This window comes from Portunus trituberculatus, chromosome 28, assembly GCF_017591435.1.
Source record: "Portunus trituberculatus isolate SZX2019 chromosome 28, ASM1759143v1, whole genome shotgun sequence".
In the NCBI taxonomy this organism is placed as follows: domain Eukaryota; kingdom Metazoa; phylum Arthropoda; class Malacostraca; order Decapoda; family Portunidae; genus Portunus; species Portunus trituberculatus.
Genome location: NC_059282.1, coordinates 253,671 through 273,141, shown reverse-complemented (window position 1 = coordinate 273,141; position 19,471 = coordinate 253,671). Strand labels below are relative to the sequence as shown.

At 39.8% G+C, this 19,471-nt stretch overlaps 1 protein-coding gene across 2 annotated transcripts in view; it reads right to left on the bottom strand.

Moving 5' to 3' along the window:
- LOC123510036 overlaps positions 1-19,471 on the bottom strand; it is a 276,684-nt gene that overhangs the window by 8,686 nt on the left and 248,527 nt on the right. For both annotated transcript variants that reach the window (XM_045264773.1, XM_045264772.1), the window contains exon 7: positions 13,340-13,446. In XM_045264773.1, coding sequence (XP_045120708.1) covers positions 13,340-13,446 — 107 coding nt within the window. The remainder of the gene's footprint in view (positions 1-13,339; positions 13,447-19,471) is intronic.

Genomic DNA, 19,471 nt, shown 5'->3' with positions numbered 1-19,471 from the left:
CAAAAACAACAAATTTTCTAATCTCTCTCTCTCTCTCTCTCTCTCTCTCTCTCTCTCTCTCTCTCTCTCTCTCTCTCTCTCTCTCTCTCTCTCTCCCTTCCTCACTCTCTTCCTCTCGAAGATAAGACAGCTTGTGAAAAAATATTAGCAAATGTCACACACTCTCTCTCTCTCTTTTTTCTTCGAAGGCAATATAGTAACTAAAAAATAGCAGCATAATACACAAAGACGACAAGTATGACAAGCTTGCACGAGTTTCACGTGCTCGGGTGCGCGGCACTACCACCTGTATGTCATACAGGCGGGCTTTTTTAACATCCGGCGCGAAGGGGTTAAAAGGAGAAAACGGAATGGTGGAAGACCCAAAAAGTATGGCAGAACTGTTAAATAGTAAATTTCATGAGGTCTTTACTAAGGAATCCAAATTTGAAAGACCACAGGGTAATAGAGAGACTGTCTATATGAAAGAGATTAAAGTAACCAAGCTTGAAATAAAAAAGTTGATGACGGAACTAGATGAGGAAAAGGCAGTGGAACCGGATGAAGTCCCAGGCAGAATACTGAAAGAATGTAAGGAAAACTAGCAAGTCCAATATACAACATCATAAAATGCTCAATTGAAAATGGAAAAGTGCCAGTGGACTGGACAAGAGCTGAGGTGGTTCCCATATATAAGAGCGGAAGGAAGGAAGAACCTTTAAATTACAGACGGGTATCACTAACTAGTGTAATATGCAAGATGTGTGAAAAAGTAATAAAGAAGTAATGAATTGAGTTTCTTGAAGACAACAAAATATTATCAAATAGCCAATTTGGTTTTAGAAAAGGTCCGTCATGCATAACAAATTTATTGAGTTTCTACTCTAGAATAGTTGATAGAGTACAAGAGAGAGAGGGATGGGTTGACTGTATTTATTTAGATCTAAAAAAGGCTTTTGATAAAGTGCCACATGAAAGATTACTATGGAAGTTAGAGGAGAAGGGTGGCATAAAAGGAAGCATATTGAGATGGATGAAGAATTACTTAAGGGGGAGAAAAAATAAGGACGATAGTTAAAGATATGAAGTCCAAGTGGAGAACAGTAGACAGTGGAGTGCCAATACTTTTTCTCGTATATATAAATGACATGCCAGAGGGAGTGAAGAGCTACATAAATCTGTTTGCGGACGATGCAAAACTGTACAGAGTCATTAAACAAAAAGAGGATTGTGAAATACTACAGGAAGACTTAAACAAGATCTGGAAATGAAGCAAAAAATGGGAGATGGAATTCAATGTGGACAAAAGCCATGTCATGGAAATGGGAAAAAGTGAAAGGCAACCCGTGGGAATCTATAAGATGGGAGATGGAGTAGAACTAGAAAAGTAAAAAGGAAAAGGACTTGGGAGTGACAATGGAAGAAAATAATCAACCGGTAAGCCATATTGATAGAATTTTCAAAGAGACGTATAATTTGCTAAGGAATATTGGAGTAGCATTTCACTATATGGACAAGGAAATGATGAAGAAATTGATAAGTAATAAAATAAGACCTAGATTGGAATATGCAGGAGTTGTGTGGACTCCCCATAAAAAGAAACACATAAGAAAATTAGAAAGACTACAAAAAATGGCTACAAGAATGATTCCAGAATTTAAAGGGATGACATATGAGGAGAGACTAAAGGCTATGGATCTACCAGCCTTGGAGCAGAAAAGAGAGAGAGGGGATCTGATACAAGTTTATAAATTGATTAACAGAATGGATGAAGTGGATAATGAGAAACTGGTCCTGAGAGAAGAATATGACTTTAGAATCACAAGATCGCATGTAAGAAACTGAGGAAGGGACGATGTCTGAGAGATGTTAAAAAATTTAGTTTCCCACAAAGATGTGTTGAAATTTGGAACAGTTTGAGCGAAGAAGTGGTGTCAGCAAAGAGTGTACATAGTTTTAAAGAAAAATTGGATGTGTAGATATGGAGACAGGACCACACGAGCATAAAGCCCAGGCCCTGTAAAACTACAACTAGGTAAACACACACACACACACACACACACACACACACACACACACACACACACACACACACACCAGAGCAATCATCTCTAATTCTACAGTTACCATTGCCTAAGAGTAACCAAGGTGGGAAAGGAGCTTGTAATGTTTGTCCCGTCTCCATATAGTCATGTTAACTGTTGATTAGCAAAATAATGTCCAGGGAAGGTGAATATAAACTGTAGCCTGCGTTTGAGCCATCAGCTGGTTTGTTTACATCTGCGCAACATGGCGGCCGTGAACTCGAAAGATGAATCAGACTTCACAGGATTTCAAGGAATAATGGAGAAGAGCGTTTATGTGAAGAAAATTCTAGAGTTGGAAGGTAAAATTGAAAAACTGTTTGAAAAGTATGGGGCCTGGAAACGAGTTATGACAATGTAATGAAAGAGTGTGCCGATATGAAGAAGGAAAATGAAGTACTGAAAGAGGAAGTCAAGCTAATTAAAGTGAATTGCGAAAATGTGGAGAATCTCTAGGAAAAGTGATGGAGAAGCAGGCTGAATGGAAAAAAAGTCAGGAAGTGGAAAGAAAGGAGGTGAATTACAAAGTTGCAAGTCTGGAAAAGGAAATCAAAGAGTCTGGGAGAAAACTTTGGGCCTTGCTGAAATTATAGATCAACAGATCATAGAAGAGAAGATTGCTGAGAAAGTGGTGAAGGTTATTAAGTCAAATGAGACATTGGTGAGGGAAACTGTAGACAAAAAGAGATGTGTGGTGATATTTGGTGTGGAGGAGGATAAGACACCGAGTAAAATGGAGAGAGAAAAACATAAAAAGGTGATAAATAATATCATTAATGTGGTGCAGGAGGAGGAAAAGACCTAGTACAAGAAATAGAGGACTTCCATAGAATTGGAAAGTTCACAAGAGAAGGTATGAGGCCAATAAGAATCAAACTTAAGTCACAAAAGGATGTAGATGAATTGGTGGAGAAGTCATGGAGGCTAGCCCAGCAGGAAACAACAAGGAAGATTTGGTTGAGAAGAGATCTCGGTGAAAAGGAAAGAGAAATGTTAAATGAGTTGAGAAAGGAGGCTTTGAAAAAAAATGAAGAGAGGACAGAAGAGGAGAAGAAAGAGTTTTTCTGGAGAATCTTGGATATGAGACTGAGGAAGTGGTTCATAACCCAGAAAAGTACAGCAAGAAAGGACTAAAGAAACTTACGTATGAGCGGAACAAACCACTGGTAATGGAACAGAAAGGGATTATGAAGGAATTTCAAGTAACTGTGGAGGAGATCAAGAACATGATGGGGAGTTTAGAAGTGAGAAAAGCTGTGGGACCTGATGGGGTATCAGGATGGATTTTAAGAGAATGCAGGGAGCAACTGGCAGAAAAAGTTTGTGAAGTAATTGATGCCTCATTAAGGGAAGGTGTAGTGCCCCAAGACTGGAAAAGAGCTAACATTGTCCCAATCTATAAATCAGGTAACAAGAGAGACCCATTGAACTATAGACCAGTGTCACTTACAAGTGTGGTAGCTAAGATGTGTGAGAGGGTGGTGAAGAATAGATGGACAGACTTCTTGGAGAAAATGACATACTTTGTGAGTGTCAATTTGGTTTTAGAAAAGGGCGTTCATGCACGACAAACCTGATATGTTACTATTCGAGGGTGATAGATGTAATACAGGAAAGAGATGGTTGGGCTGATGGAATATATCTGGATTTAAAAAGGCCTTTGATAAGGTACCACACCGAGACTGATCTGGAAACTTGAAATGGTAGGAGGAGTGCATGGCAGTTTACTAAAATGGATGGAAGACTTTTGGTAGGAAGAGAAATGAGAACAATAATTAAGGACAGACCATCAGAATGGGGATTGGTGGAGAGTGGAGTTCCACAGGATCAGTGTTGGCACCAGTAATGTTCATGGTCTACATAAATGACATGGTGGATGGGGTGTCCAGTTATGTGAGCCTATTTGCAGACGATGCAAAATTGTTAAGAAAAGTGAGATGTGACAAAGATTGCGAACTACTCCAGGAAGACTTGGACAGAATATGGAAATGGAGCTGTACATGGCAAATGGAGTTCAACACGACAAAATGCAAGAAAATAGAGTTTGGCAAGAGTGAAAGAAGAATCAGGAGTATGTACAAGATAGGAAATGAAGACATAAAACCAGTCATGAAGAAAAGACCTTGGGGTGACAATTACCAATGACCTATCGCCAGAGAGACATATAAACAAAATAATTGGAGAAGTATTGAACTTATTGAGGAACATAAGAGTGGCGTCAGATATTTAGATGAAGAAATGATGAAGAAAATAATTACTGCAATGATAAGACCGAGGCTTGAATATGCAACAATACAGTGGGCTCCGAACTTAAAGAAACACATAAGGAAACTAGAGAAAGTACAGAGGGCTGCAACAAAAATGGTGCCTGACTTAAGAGATTTGACTTATGAAGACAGACTGAAAAGAATGCAACTTCCAACCCTGGAAAACAGAAGAGAAAGGGGAGACCTGATAGCAATATACAGAGTGATGATTGGCATGGAAAAATGGATAGGGAAGATCTGTGTATGTGGAATGAAAGAATGTCGAGAGGGCATGGGAAAAACTAAAATGGCCACTTATAGGAGAGATGTGAAAAATATAGCTTCCTCATAGAAGGGTGGAAGCATGGAATAGTTTAGACGTGGAAGTGGTCAACGCAAGGAATATTCATGATTTTAAGAAAAAGCTGGACATTAATAGATATGGAGACGGGACAACACAAGCATAGCTCTTTTCCCATATGTTACAATTAAGTAAATACAATTAGGTAAATACACACACACACACACACACACACACACACACACACACACACACACACACACACACACCGTGCAAAACACTCTGTCACCGGAGAAACACATTAATAAGATATTTTGGAAAACATATAACATGCTCCAAAATATTGGCCTTGCATTCCACTACCTAGATGAAGGAATGATGAAGAAGATATTATGCACCTTAATAAGACCCCAGTTAGAATATGCAGCTTGTGGTCAGATATGAAGAAAAATGTGAAGAAGGTGGAAAGGGTAAAGAGGCTGGCAACAAGGATGGTACCAGGACTCAGGGAGTTAGACTATGAGGAAAGACTGAGGAAGCTAGGGCTGACCACACTAGAAGAGAGAAGAATAAGAGGAGATATGATATCTATGTATAAATTGGTGAACAAGATTGACATACTGGACAGAGAATTGATAAAGGTGACCGCAAGTAATTATCTCCGAGGACATGGAAAAAAACTAATAAAGGACATCTGTCTAAATGACGTGAGAAAATACAGTTTTCCGCATCATAATATTGATAAGTTGAATAAACTGAGCAGTGATATCGTTGATGCAGGGTGTGTCAATCAGATGAAAGAGAGATATGACAGGAGTGGACAAGGAGACAGGACACAAGAGAGCTTAGCTCGGGCCCTGTAATTCACAAATAGGTAAATAGGTAAATACACACACACACACACACACACACACACACACACACACACACACGTTAGAGCGCTGGTTTCACAAGCCAGAGGACCAGGGTTCCATGGCCGGGTGGAGATATTTGGGTGTGTCTCCTCATGTAGTGTTCATAGCAGTGAGTAGGTAGGGATGTAAATCGAGGAGTTGTGACCTTGTTGTCCCGGTGTGTGATGTGTGCCTGGTCTCAGGCCTATCCGAAGATCGGAAATAATGAGCTCTGAGCTGATAGGGTAACGCCTGGCTGTCTCGAGAGACTGCAGCAGATCAAACAGTGAAACACACACACACACACACACACACACACACGGGACATCGTCGATGGCGGAGGTGGTCGCTGAGCTCCAGAGCAATCATCTATAATTCTACAGTTACCATTGCCTAAGAGTAACCAAGGTGGGAAAGGAGCTGGTAATGTTTGTCCCGTCTCCATATAGTCATGTTAACTGTTGATTAGCAAAATAATGTCCAGTGAAGGTAAATATAAACTGTAGCCTGCGTTTGAGCCATCAGCTGGTTTGTTTACGTCTGCGCAACATGGCGGCCGTGAACTCGAAAGAGGAATCAGACTTCACAGGGTTTCAAGGAATAATGGAAAAGAGCGCTTATGTGAAGAAAATTCTGGAGTTAGAAGGTAAAATTGAAAACTGTTTGAAAAGTATGAGGGCCTGGAAACGAGTTATGACAATGTAAGAAAGACTGTGCCGATATGAAGAAGGAAAATGCAGCACTGAAAGAGGAAGTTAAGCTAATTAAAGTGAATTGCGAAAATGTGGAGAATCTCTAGGAAAAGTGATGGAGAAGCAGGCTGAATGGAAAAAAGTCAGGAAGTGGAAAGAAAGGAGGTAAATTACAAAGTTGCAAGTCTGGAAAAGGAAATCAAAGAGTCAGGGAGAAAACTTTGGGCCTTGCTGAAATTATAGATCAACAGATCATAGAAGAGAAGATAGCTGAGAAAGTGGTGAAGGTTATTAAGTCAAATGAGACATTGGTGAGGGAAACTGTAGACAAAAAGAGATGTGTGGTGATATTTGGTGTGGAGGAGGATAAGACACCGAGTAAAATGGAGAGAGAGAAAACATAAAAAGGTGATAAATAATATCATTAATGTGGTGCAGGAGGAGGAAAAGACCTAGTACAAGAAATAGAGGACTTCCATAGAATTGGAAAGTTCACAAGAGAAGGTATGAGGCCAATAAGAATCAAACTTAAGTCACAAAAGGATGTAGATGAATTGGTGGAGAAGTCATGGAGGCTAGCCCAGCAGGAAACAACAAGGAAGATTTGGTTGAGAAGAGATCTCGGTGAAAAGGAAAGAGAAATGTTAAATGAGTTGAGAAAGGAGGCTTTGAAAAAAATGAAGAGAGGACAGAAGAGGAGAAGAAAGAGTTTTTCTGGAGAATCTTGGATATGAGACTGAGGAAGTGGTTCATAACCCAGAAAAGTACAGCAAGAAAGGACTAAAGAAACTTACATATGAGCGAAATGTAATGTATTCCAACATAAATGGAGTGATATCGGGATTTTAGAACTCAACGATTACTTGAGGGACAAGAACCCAGATATTGTGGGTCTTACTGAAACAAAACTGAGAGAGGGAGAAGACCTGATGAAGGTTGGAGAAGGAAATATAACGTTTGGAAAAGAAATAGAGTAGGTAAGATGGGAGGAGGAGTGATGTTGCTGGTTAAAAAGATATAAAGGTGGATCAAGTGAAAAAGGTATGGGAAAGGCAGAAGTGCTAAAGATCAGAGCAGAAACTAATGAAGGAAAAAGAGGCACTACATAGTGGTGTACGTACCACCTAAGACAAATGCATGGTCAGTACAGGAATATGAAGAAATGATAAGTGATACAGGAACATGTCTGGAAGAAATGTTGGGTGGCTGTGAACGAACTATAATGATGGGAGATTTTAATTGTAAAGAGGTGTGTTGGGAGGACTGGTCAATGGAAGGATCAGAGACAACATGGGAAATACACTATTGACACTGGCAATGGAAAATGTGTTAACTCAGTGGGTCAAAGAAGATACTAGGTTTGGAGGAGAGGGAGCATCGTCAAGACTGGACTTGGTCTTTAGTACAGAGCCAATGGTCATTGAGGAGATGAGGGTGGAGTGCCCTTTAGCAAAGAGTGATCATGCAGTTTTGGAGTTCAAGGTGATAGACGAAGAGAAATCTAGAAGAAATGAAGAATATAAAGTGGGAAGATGGAATTATGCCAAGACAGATTTTGGAAACCTAAAGAAATTCTTTCAAGAGACAAATTGGATGAAATTCAAGAGTGCTAAGGAGCAAATGAAAAGTGGAAGGAATTTATAAAAATATACAAAGAAGGTGAGAAAAATTTGTACCAATAAGACAACATAGAGAAGTTGGAAAGCAGGACTGGTTTAACGATAGATGTGAAAAGGCTAGAACAAGAAAAGAGGATGCATGGAAGAGGTGGAGAAGGAAAAGACGGATTAAGCAGTGGGAAAGTTACAAAAGAGCAAGAAATGAATATGTGTTGATTAGAAGAGAAGAAAGAAAGAAACAAGAAAAGGATATAATTGATAAATGTAAAGACCAACCAAGGCTTTTTTACAGACATGTGAACAACAACATCAAAAATAGAGAAAGTATTGAAAGTTTAGAAGTAAATGGAGTATGCAGTGAAGATCCCAGGAAATGGCAGAGGCTATGAATGGATGCTTTCGGAAGGTATTCACAAAGGAGACTGCTTTTGACAAACCACTGGTAATGGAACAGAAAGGGATTATGAAGGAGTTTCAAGTAACGGTGGAGGAGATCAAGAACATGATGGGGAGTTTAGAAGTGAGAAAAGCTGTGGGACCTGATGGGGTATCAGGATGGATTTTAAGAGAATGCAGGAGCAATTGGCAGAAAAAGTTTGTGAAGTAATTGATGCCTCATTAAGGGAAGGTGTAGTGCCCCAAGACTGGAAAAGAGCTAACATTGTCCCAATCTATAAATCAGGTAACAAGAGAGACCCATTGAACTATAGACCAGTGTCACTTACAAGTGTGGTAGCTAAGATGTGTGAGAGGGTGGTGAAGACTAGATGGACAGACTTCTTGGAGAAAAATGACATACTTTGTGAGTGTCAATTTGGTTTTAGGAAAGGGCGTTCATGCACGACAAACCTGATATGTTACTATTCGAGGGTGATAGATGTAATACAGGAAAGAGATGGTTGGGCTGATGGAATATATCTGGATTTAAAAAAGGCCTTTGATAAGGTACCACACCAGAGACTGATCTGGAAACTTGAAATGGTAGGAGGAGTGCATGGCAGTTTACTAAAATGGATGGAAGACTTTTGGTAGGAAGAGAAATGAGAACAATAATTAAGGACAGACCATCAGAATGGGGATTGGTGGAGAGTGGAGTTCCACAGGGATCAGTGTTGGCACCAGTAATGTTCGCAGTCTACATAAATGACATGGTGGATGGGGTGTCCAGTTATGTGAGCCTATTTGCAGACGATGCAAAATTGTTACGAAAAGTGAGATGTGACAAAGATTGCGAACTACTCCAGGAAGACTTGGACAGAATATGGAAATGGAGCTGTACATGGCAAATGGAGTTCAACACGACAAAATGCAAGAAAATAGAGTTTGGCAAGAGTGAAAGAAGAATCAGGAGTATGTACAAGATAGGAAATGAAGACATAAAACCAGTCATGAAGAAAAAGACCTTGGGGTGACAATTACCAATGACCTATCGCCAGAGAGACATATAAACAAAATAATTGGAGAAGTATTGAACTTATTGAGGAACATAAGAGTGGCGTTCGTATATCTAGATGAAGAAATGATGAAGAAAATAATTACTGCAATGATAAGACCGAGGCTTGAATATGCAACAATACAGTGGGCTCGAACTTAAAGAAACACATAAGGAAACTAGAGAAAGTACAGAGGGCTGCAACGAAAATGGTGCCTGACTTAAGAGATTTGACTTATGAAGACAGACTGAAAAGAATGCAACTTCCAACCCTGGAAAACAGAAGAGAAAGGGAGACCTGATAGCAATATACAGAGTGATGATTGGCATGGAAAAATGGATAGGGAAGATCTGTGTATGTGGAATGGAAGAATGTCGAGAGGGCATGGGAAAAACTAAAATGGCCACTTATAGGAGAGATGTGAAAAATATAGCTTCCTCATAGAAGGGTGGAAGCATGGAATAGTTTAGACGTGGAAGTGGTCAACGCAAGGAATATTCATGATTTTAAGAAAAAGCTGGACATTAATAGATATGGAGACGGGACAACACGAGCATAGCTCTTTTCCCGTATGTTACAATTAGGTAAATACAATTAGGTAAATACACACACACACACACACACACACACCAGCAAGATTGGACCTGGTTTTTACAAGGGAGATATAAATGAATGATGAAATAAGATATAAGTGCCCATTGGGAAAGAGTGACCATGTAATATTAGAAATGGATATAGAAGAGGGAAAGGAAGATAGAAACGAATCATACAAAGGTGATCAATTAAATTACAGAAAGGCTGATATTGAGAATCTCAAGAACTACTTCAAAAAACATTAACTGGGAGGAGATGGAAAACTCAGAGAGGGTACAAGAGAAATAAAACTTATTTTTGGAAACATACAAAACAGGAGTCAGGGAATATGTCCTGAAATATAGACTTAAAGAAGAAGGAAAGAAAGACTGGTTTAATGCAAGGTGTGCTAGGGCAAAGGAGGAAAGAGATGGAGCATGGAAAAGGTGGAGGAGAAATAGAAATCCAGAAAATAAGGAAAACTTCAAGGCAGCGAGAAATTAATAGGTTAAGGTAGAAAAGAAAGAGGAAAAGAATTATGAAAAGGACATTGTCAAAAAATGTAAGGAGCAACCAAAATTGTTCCACAGATTTATAAAAAGGAAAAATAAGGTAAAAAGAAACAATAGAAAAGGTTAAAATGAGAGAACGGGATGGTGGAAGACGCAAAAAGTATGGCAGAACTGTTAAATATTAAATTTCAAAAGAAATTAAAGTAACCAAGCTTGAAATAAAAGAGTTGATAAAAGAACTGGATGAAGAGAAGGCAATGGGACTTGATGAAGTCTCAGGCAGAATACTGAAAGAATGTAAGGAAGAACTAGCAAATCCTATATACATCATAAAATGCTCAATAGAAAATGGAACCGTACCAGTAGAATGGAAAAGAGCTGAGGTGGTTCCCATACATAAGCGTGAAAGGAAGAAAGAACCTTTAAATTACAGACTGGTATCACTGACTAGTGTAATTTGCAAGATGTGTGAAAGAATAATAAAGAAACAATGGATTGAGTTCCTTCAACACTACAAATTATTATCAAATAGCCAATTTGGTTTTAGAAAAGGTCAGTTGTATCTAACAAATTTACTGAATTTCTATTATAGAATAGTTGATAGAGTACAAGAGACAGAGGAATGGGTTGACTATATTTATTTGGATTTAAAAAAGGCATTTGATAAAGTGGCACATGCAAGATTACTGTGGAAGTTAGAGGAGAAAGGTGGTTTAAAAGGAAACACATTGAGTTGGATGGAAAATTATTTGAAGGTAAGAGAAATAAGGACTATAGTTAAAGATATGAAGTCCAAGTGGAAAGCAGTAGAAAGCGGAGTGCCAGTGGGAATCTATAAGATGGGAGATGGAGTAGAACTAGAAAAAGTAAAAAAGGAAAAGGACTTGGAAGTGATGATGGAAGAAAACAATGAACTGGTAAGCCATATTGATAGAATTTTCAGAGAGACATATAATTTGCTAAGGAATATTGGATTAACATTTCACCATATGGACAAAGAAATGATGAAGAAATTGATAAGTACTAAAATAAGATCTAGATTGGAATATGCAGGAGTTGTGTGGACCCCACATAAAAAGAATCACATAAGGAAATAGGAGAGACTACAAAAATTCATAGTTTGGTGGTAACATCCTTGACGAAAGGTTTAGTGCCTAAGAATTGGAAAAGAGCAAATATCACTCCGATATCTAAAGGAGGTAGTAAAGAAAATCCTTCAAACTATAGACCAGCTTCACTGACCAGTGTGGTGAGGAAGTTGTAAGAGAGATGGATGGAGTACTTGGAGAGACAAAATATAATAACAAACTGCCACTTTTGTTTTAGAAAAGGTAGGTTATGCTCCATAAATTTGCTATCATTTTACTCAAGGGTGATTGAAGCCATTCAAGAAAGAGATGAATGGGTGGATGGGGTATATCTTGACTTGAAAAAAGCATTTGATAAGGTACCACCACATCGAAGATTGTTATGGAAGATAAAGGAGTATGGAGGCATTGGTGGAAGATTACTTGAGTGAATGAAGGATTATCTTAATGACAGAGAATGAGAACAATAATATGTGACCAGTGTTCATCATGGCTTAAGGTAACTAGTAGTGTCTCAAAGGGATTTGTGTTGGGACCACTAATGTTTGTTATCTACGTTAACGACTTGAATGAAAAAGTTGAAAGTTATATAAACTTGTTTGCTGATGATGCAAAACTAATGAATAAGGAAGGTAAAAAATGTGAATGAATGTAAAGTACTAAAAAGTGATTTACATAAGATTAGTAATTGCAGTAGAACATGGCAAATGGAGTTTAACTTGAATAAATGTAAGGTAATGGAGTTTGTTAATAGTAAAAGGAGAATACAATATGACTATAATACGAATAGTGTCAAATTGGAGATATCAAAAGAGGAAATGGATTTGAGAGTGACTGTTACAGATGACTCGACCCCAGACAAACACATAAATAGAATTGTTAATGGTATGATGAATTTATTAAAGAGGGTGAGAGTGGTTTTTTTGTATCTTAATGAAAGGATGATTAAAAGGATATTGATTTCCATGATATGACCCAAATTGGAATATGTGGCGGTAGTGTGGTCTCTTCATAAAAAGAAAAATATTATGAAGTTGGAAAGAGTGCAAAGAGCAATCATAAGCATGATTCTAAACTTAAGTACTTTAACCTAAGGAGAAAGATTGAGGAAATTGGACATTACTACATTGGAAGAGAGAAGGAAAAAGAGGAGATTTGATACATGTTTATAGAATGGTTAATGGTAAGGAGGATGTGGATAAAGAAGACTTTTTATTATTGGACACATGCAGTGCAAGAGAACATAGCTTAAGTTGAAAAAGGGTTTTTGTAGAAGACATGTCAAGAAGTATAGTTTCCCTCATAGAGTTGTGAACAATTGGAATGAACTTGATGAGGACGTTGTAATGGCTGGGACTGTGCATACTTTTAAGAGGAAATTTTTTAAAAGATATAGACAGAGTACCAAGAGTTTACTCCCCTGCCATAAACCATAACTCGGTAAATGCAACTAGGTAAATACACACACATACGAGAGAGAGAGAGAGAGAGAGAGAGAGAGAGAGAGAGAGAGAGAGAGAGAGAGAGAGAGAGAGAGAGAGAGAGAGAGAGAGAGAGAGAGAGAGAGAGAGAGAGAGAGAGAGAGAGAGAGAGAGAGAGAGAGAGAGAGAGAGAGAGAGAGAGAGAGAGAGAGAGAGAGAGAGAGAGAGAGAGAGAGAGAGAGAGAGAGAGAGAGAGAGAGAGAGAGAGAGAGAGAGAGAGAGAGAGAGAGAGAGAGAGAGAGAGAGAGAGAGAGAGAGAGAGAGAGAGAGAGAGAGAGGGCGGGGGGTAGGCAGGGATGAGGGAGGGAGGAAAAGAGCGCTCAATGAATGAGAGGGGTGAAATGTGGCAGCACTGAAAGGCCTACTATTCCCTAAGGAGCCACACTGGAAAGCCACGTTTAGAATTGGAAGACTACACAAATATTGATTGGTTCCTACCTTGACACTTTATGAGACATCACCTTGGAGTTGGGAGTCAAGTAATGTTCTTCTGTATATTGCTGCAGCAGCTGTCGATACTTCATTTTCTCTTCGTGTAAGAAGCTCTGTTGATGATGCATATCTTATCAAATAGTTCACATTCTAAGTTTACATATCACCTCATTGGCTATTTTTCATTATTACAAATGTATAGGAAAAAATTACTAAATAAAATAACAACCAAAAAAACACATTATTAAATAAGGTATGATGACATTTACTTTGTTTGCTGATAAGGAAAAACCCAAGCTGAATATACAGTTAACATTAACAAGTTTTGACATACATGTAATTACTTCAGTGTCTGAACACTATAATGACAAACTCTGTAAATCATCTCAAATTATGAGTTGTTCATTAACACAGTAAATTAAGTTAGATGAGTCAAGTGAACCATAAGATGAAAAGTTTCTTTCTCTTTTTAATGTCTACATTTTTTGTCAGTCTCTCTTAAGTTTAAATTTTGGCTTTTCACTTAGATTCTGCATCCTAGCATACAAATATAAATAATTCATTCATCTATCCCTCTCTCTATTAAGTTTTCTATCTAAAACTTTTCAGTAAAAGTTTATTAAATTAATCTTACATGATTTCACTTTCATTCATACTATATATGAAGTAATTTGAATCATACTACACACACTGCCATAGTACACAAAACTATCTGTATCAAGTGAATGAGTATAAGATATGGAATCCCAAAATAATGCTGAAATCCCCATAAGTAAACAAAACTTGTTATTACAAATACTACTACCCATAATAATTAATTACTGCTTAAATCCCCATTCCCACAGCAAACTTACACCATGTTTAACAGCTCAAGAAAAAGAAACAAAAGAAATACTTGAGGTGCCCTTTCTCGTTTTCTTTGAGAAGACACCCAGACCAGGTACCACCCATCAGGCCAATTCCCTCATTCATCTCTTTGCTGTCATGGGGCTTACACATCTTCAGCTCAGCATTTGCACCAGCTTGCTTTTTTTTCTTTTCAGCAGCGGTTGAGTTTGCCTTTAGTCGCTCCTTGCTTTGTCTATCTTCTACAAGGAGATTGTAAGTGTGTTATTATGCCACATAAGCATGTGAAGTGTTCTCACTCCCTCCTGTCACTCATGGTGGATGCTCATGGGGAATGTCTGTCATGTAGGGAAGTGTTTTGTAACCTTACTCCCAGTTGTGATTGATGTAGGGCCTTGCCCCACAATCAGTTTCTTTACGAGAGTATTAAAAACCGTACCAAGAGGAGGAAGGCTTGGTGTGTGCCCCATGGCTCCCTTGCCTGGCAGCCATCCTCTTCCTCGCAGTGATTTGGGTCACGTGAACCCCAGTGAGTCTATGCCAGGCAGCCTTCCACTTATTCAGGAAGCTTCTATTGAAGCTGGCCAACCAGCTCCTGTGTCTGGTGGTAGTGGGATGGGCCAAGGTCTTTCTGCTCCCATGCCAGTTGGCCACCCCTTTTCCACAGCCGGGATCTGTGAGGATGATGAGGAGGACAAGCCTCTCAATCAAGAAAGTGCTTCCCCTTTATGCACCTCACAGACCAAATGAGGGCATATCTTCATCTGTCTTCTCCTGAGGCTCCTTCCTCATCCCAGCTTATGGATGTAGAAAGGGAACAGGGCTCAGTTTTGCCCCACCACCTCTCACTTACTCTCCCACAGTCGCTTATGACTCAAGCTGTCCATGAGGAAGCCCAATGCAGGTCCCTGAAGGAGCCCATGCCTTGCTCTGCCAATCTTCGGTTGTCTAAGGACTGGTATGGCTGGGCCAGGTCTTTATATCTGCCTGACAGGGCCTCACTGACTCCTCCAGTTAATGAGGTGGGCAACCCAGCGGTCTTTATCTCCTCCCGCCTATTGGTGCAAATGGAGAAAGTGTGTGGCAGGATATTTTGGAAATTTTTGTCGGCGCTGGACAAGGCTAATAAGGACATTCTTCATCCTGCTAAGGAGCTACGTTTTAGACTCCTTCTTATGTTAAGAAGGCAGGCAGTAGTGGATTCATTGCCTTGTACCTTTTCTGACAGAGAGAAGTGCCCGCTTCTTTCTTCTCTCTCTTCTGACATGCTATTTGACCCAGCTGTGGTGGCCAGGGTGCACGACAATGAGCACTTGGCTTCTCAGTAACGTGCTGTGGTACGAAGGTTGGCCTCTTCTTTTCGAAGTTCAGCCTCTGTGCCCCATGGGAGCAAGACAAAAGAGCAGACGATGAGGGGTGCATTCCTTAGTACCTCTTCATCAGCTCCTGTCCCCAGACCCTCCACTACGGGCAGATCCTTTTGGGCCAAAGTTTCTCACAGTGGAGGATCCCATGGCCAGGGTAGATCTCACTAGGGAAGCAGTTTGCTCTCTTGTGCCTGTGAGTGCTTGCCTGCAACGGCACTGGAGTGAATGGAGGTGGGGGCAGGAGAGTCAGTAGTGAAGACTCTGCATTATGGGTATGTTTTCCCCTTTTTGTGTCCCCCTCCTTTGTCTGCCAGATCCATAGAGTTTGTGAGTTATGCAGACCTTGGACTTAGCAGTGCAGGACATGTTGGCCAAAGGAGCCATAGAGCTTGTGGTGGGCAAGCTAGAAGGCTTTTATGCCAGTCTGTTCCTCGTACCCACAGTAACAGGGGGCAGGGGACCTGTGTTTGACCTCTTGGCTTTGAACAAGTTTTTAGTGGTCAAACCCTTCCGGATGAAGATGGTGGCATCAGTTTATGGAGTCCATGAAAGTGGGGGATTGGATGGTGTCTCTGGATCTGAGGGACACGTATTTCCAAGTTCTCATAAGTACCTGCTGTTTGTTTGGCAAGGAAAGGCTTTTCAGTTCAGTTCTTTATTTTGGCCTCGCCACCACCCTGCAGGTCTTTACCAAGGTGATGGCGCTGGTGTCTTCATGAGCTAATTGACACAATATCTCCCTGCGCCATTACCTACACAACTGGCTGATCACAGGACCCACTCTCCAGGAGCGTATAGGCACCATCTGGGCTGTTTTGCAGCTGTGTGCTCAGTTGGGTATTCAGATCAATCTGCCCAAATCAGACCTGGTATCTAGCCAAAAGGAAGCAGTGCCTGGGCGTGGTATCTGGCGCTCCACTTTGGTAATTACTTTTCTAAGGCTACTTTGGACTTACATTCGTTAAGTCTCATCAATTGGTGGGTTAACAACATTGATTTTCAGACCAGGTCTCTGCGCCTATCCTCTCCTCACTTTGAGTTGTTTTCCGATGCTTGCCTGACAGGCTGGGGTGTGTCTGTTGGGCTCATAAAGAATTAGACCATATTAATTTTCTAGAGTTGAGGGCCATCCTCTTTGGCCTACAATCCCTTTGCAAGGATTGTTGAGACAGGCATATTCGTCTTTGCTCTGACAACTCCACTGCCATCGCTTGTGTGAACTGTTGTGGGAGCACGAAACTTAATACCTTAACAGGTGAGATATTCTCTTGGACTGAGTTATGGGGTATTACTCTATCAGCAGAGTATGCCAAGGGACTTTATAATGTAGAGGCTGATAGAGAATCCAGAGTGCGTAATGTGGATACCAAATGGATGTTGCAGCCTCATCTCTTCAGGGAAATATGTCAGGTCTTTTTTGCACGAGAAATTGACTTATTTGCTTCTAGGATCAATGTGCAAGTGGCTACTAATGTATCTTGGGCCAGATCGTGCCTTAACCCTTGACTGGTCCAACAAGAGTTTATATGCTTTTCCCCCCTTTAGCTTGATTTCCTGGGTCCTGAAGAAACTACAGGAATCCCAGGCCACCCTTCTTGCAGTTCTACGAATGTGGCCAACTCAGGCATGGTTTCTGATGGCTCTTTGCCTACTAGCTCATCATCCCCTTCTCCTTCAACACTGCTTAACTCTGCAACATGACCCCTCTTGCATACATCCACGGGTTCACAAGCTGATACTGATTGCAATGCCATCAAGAGATCCTTTTTCAAAATCGAGGACTTTCACCAGAAATTACCCAATTTTTCCTTGGATCGTGAAGGGAGGGAACTTCATTACAATATGGACCATATGTCGGCAGATGGGTATCTTTTTGCCTCACCAAGGAAATTGATCCATTTCAGTCACCTCTTGGACTACCTCTTGTAAGAGGTTAAAAATGGGAAGGGATGTAGCTATAGTTCTATGAACACCATGCATTCTGTTATTTCAGCAATGGCTCAGATTGATGCCAGGCCTGCAGGACAGCACCCACTAGTTACTCGGTTCTTGAAGTCAATCTTCCAGGAGAGGCCTTCCCTTTCCTGTTGTCATATCATCTGGGATCCTGATGTTTTACTCACATATAAAATCTATGGGACCTGACTAATTTGTCAAATATTCAATTGTCTAGGAAACTTACAGTCTTAATGTTGTTGCTATCGGGGCAACATGGCCAGACGTTACATTTATTAGACATAAAGAACATGACAATTTCAAATTCCAAAATTTCCTTCAGGATACATAACCCACTGAAAACCTCTTGGCCAGCTTCTCATATGGCTGAACTATGCTTTGTGCCTTATCCCATTGATAAAGTGCTATATGTTCACACTACTATTAGAGTACATAGACAGAATTAGCACCATTATGGGGCCAGTTTTCTTTTTTTCTTGACCACAAGATGTCCTTTCCGTATGGTCTCTTAGGATACATTAAGACAATGGGCACGGGATATGATGGTAATGTCTGGCACTGACCTTTCCATTTTTTCCCCACACTCCACCAGGTCAGCCGCATCCAGTAAGGCAGCTTTGAAGTTGCCTGTTTCTACTATTTTGTCCACTGTCAGCTGGGCCAGATAGTCGACTTTTGTAAAGTTTTATAAAAGACCTTTGGATGACCATGGACAGTTTGCTACAGTGGTCTTGTTTAACAATGATGAGGGTTAAAAGTTCTGTAATACTTTGGTGTCAATTTTGTTATCTACTACTGTTTGCTTTGTTGCATTATCTACAACTGTTATCTGCTTTTTTAACTTTGTTACCTCTACACATGAAATGTCATTACTTGTGTTTGGTACTGGGTGTACTACTGTATTAAATGCTCTTAAGCAATTGGGGAACTTTGTGTTTAATTCTCCCCCTTGACTAATGGGCTTTTTCCGAGTTTTAGCTCGTTGAAAGTTGGAGGAATCATTCTAAAGATCTCATTGGATTCCTCAGTGACATCAGTTTAAATTTCGTGAAGTGATTTTGTTAGATTAAACAAGTACTTACCAAGTATGAATTTTGATAGTAATTTCACAAACATTTAAACTGAGTCACTGAGGTATTAAGTGCCCACCCTGACCCACCCTATGCTGTTGGTCTCCCTTTTGTGGTTTTAAAAGTTCTTTACTGTCTTTTTGACTACTTCCCCCAACCTATTTTCTTAAGGATTAACGTGAGGCGTGCATGGCGGGCATCTCATTTAATACCTCAGTGATGCAGTTTAAATGTTCATGAAATTATGATCAAACTTCATACTTGGTAAATACTCGTACTTGTTTAATCTAACAGTTATTAGCCCTATAATCTCTCAGAGTCACTGGCAATGCCATATGCCACAGGATTGGTATGTAGGCTACTAACAAACATTAAAGTTTTTAAATTCAAAATATTAGGAATTAATAATGATGTAAATGCACGTGAAAGTCTTCAAATGTCAGATAAAATCCTTCACTTCACATTCAGAACTTATATCTGCTCATATTTCATTTTCCTTTTGTTATTTTTTTTTCATTTCAATATCTGCCAAAACTGGCTGCATCTTAAGATTAAGAACCCATGCATCTTAGGAGCCATCAAATATGGTAATTCTTATAGTAATTGACACTCTCCAGTATTTTCAAGCAACAGACTTTTTGAAATAATTGACCACCCTTCCCTCCATTTTAATCTGTTAAACTGAGGGCTGAGTATCAGCTCCAAAACAACCTCTTATTGAAAATACAATTGGAAAAGTGTTAGAAGCTATTCCCTCAAGTCTTGAAAGTGATTTTACCAATGAAAAACAAAACACTAGTAGATTTCACTCATGTACTTCCTCCCAGTTGTGACAATTACATTTCTTTGCTTGTGTGTCAAGAGTAACAGAAAACAATAAAAAATTATAAACTTAGGCA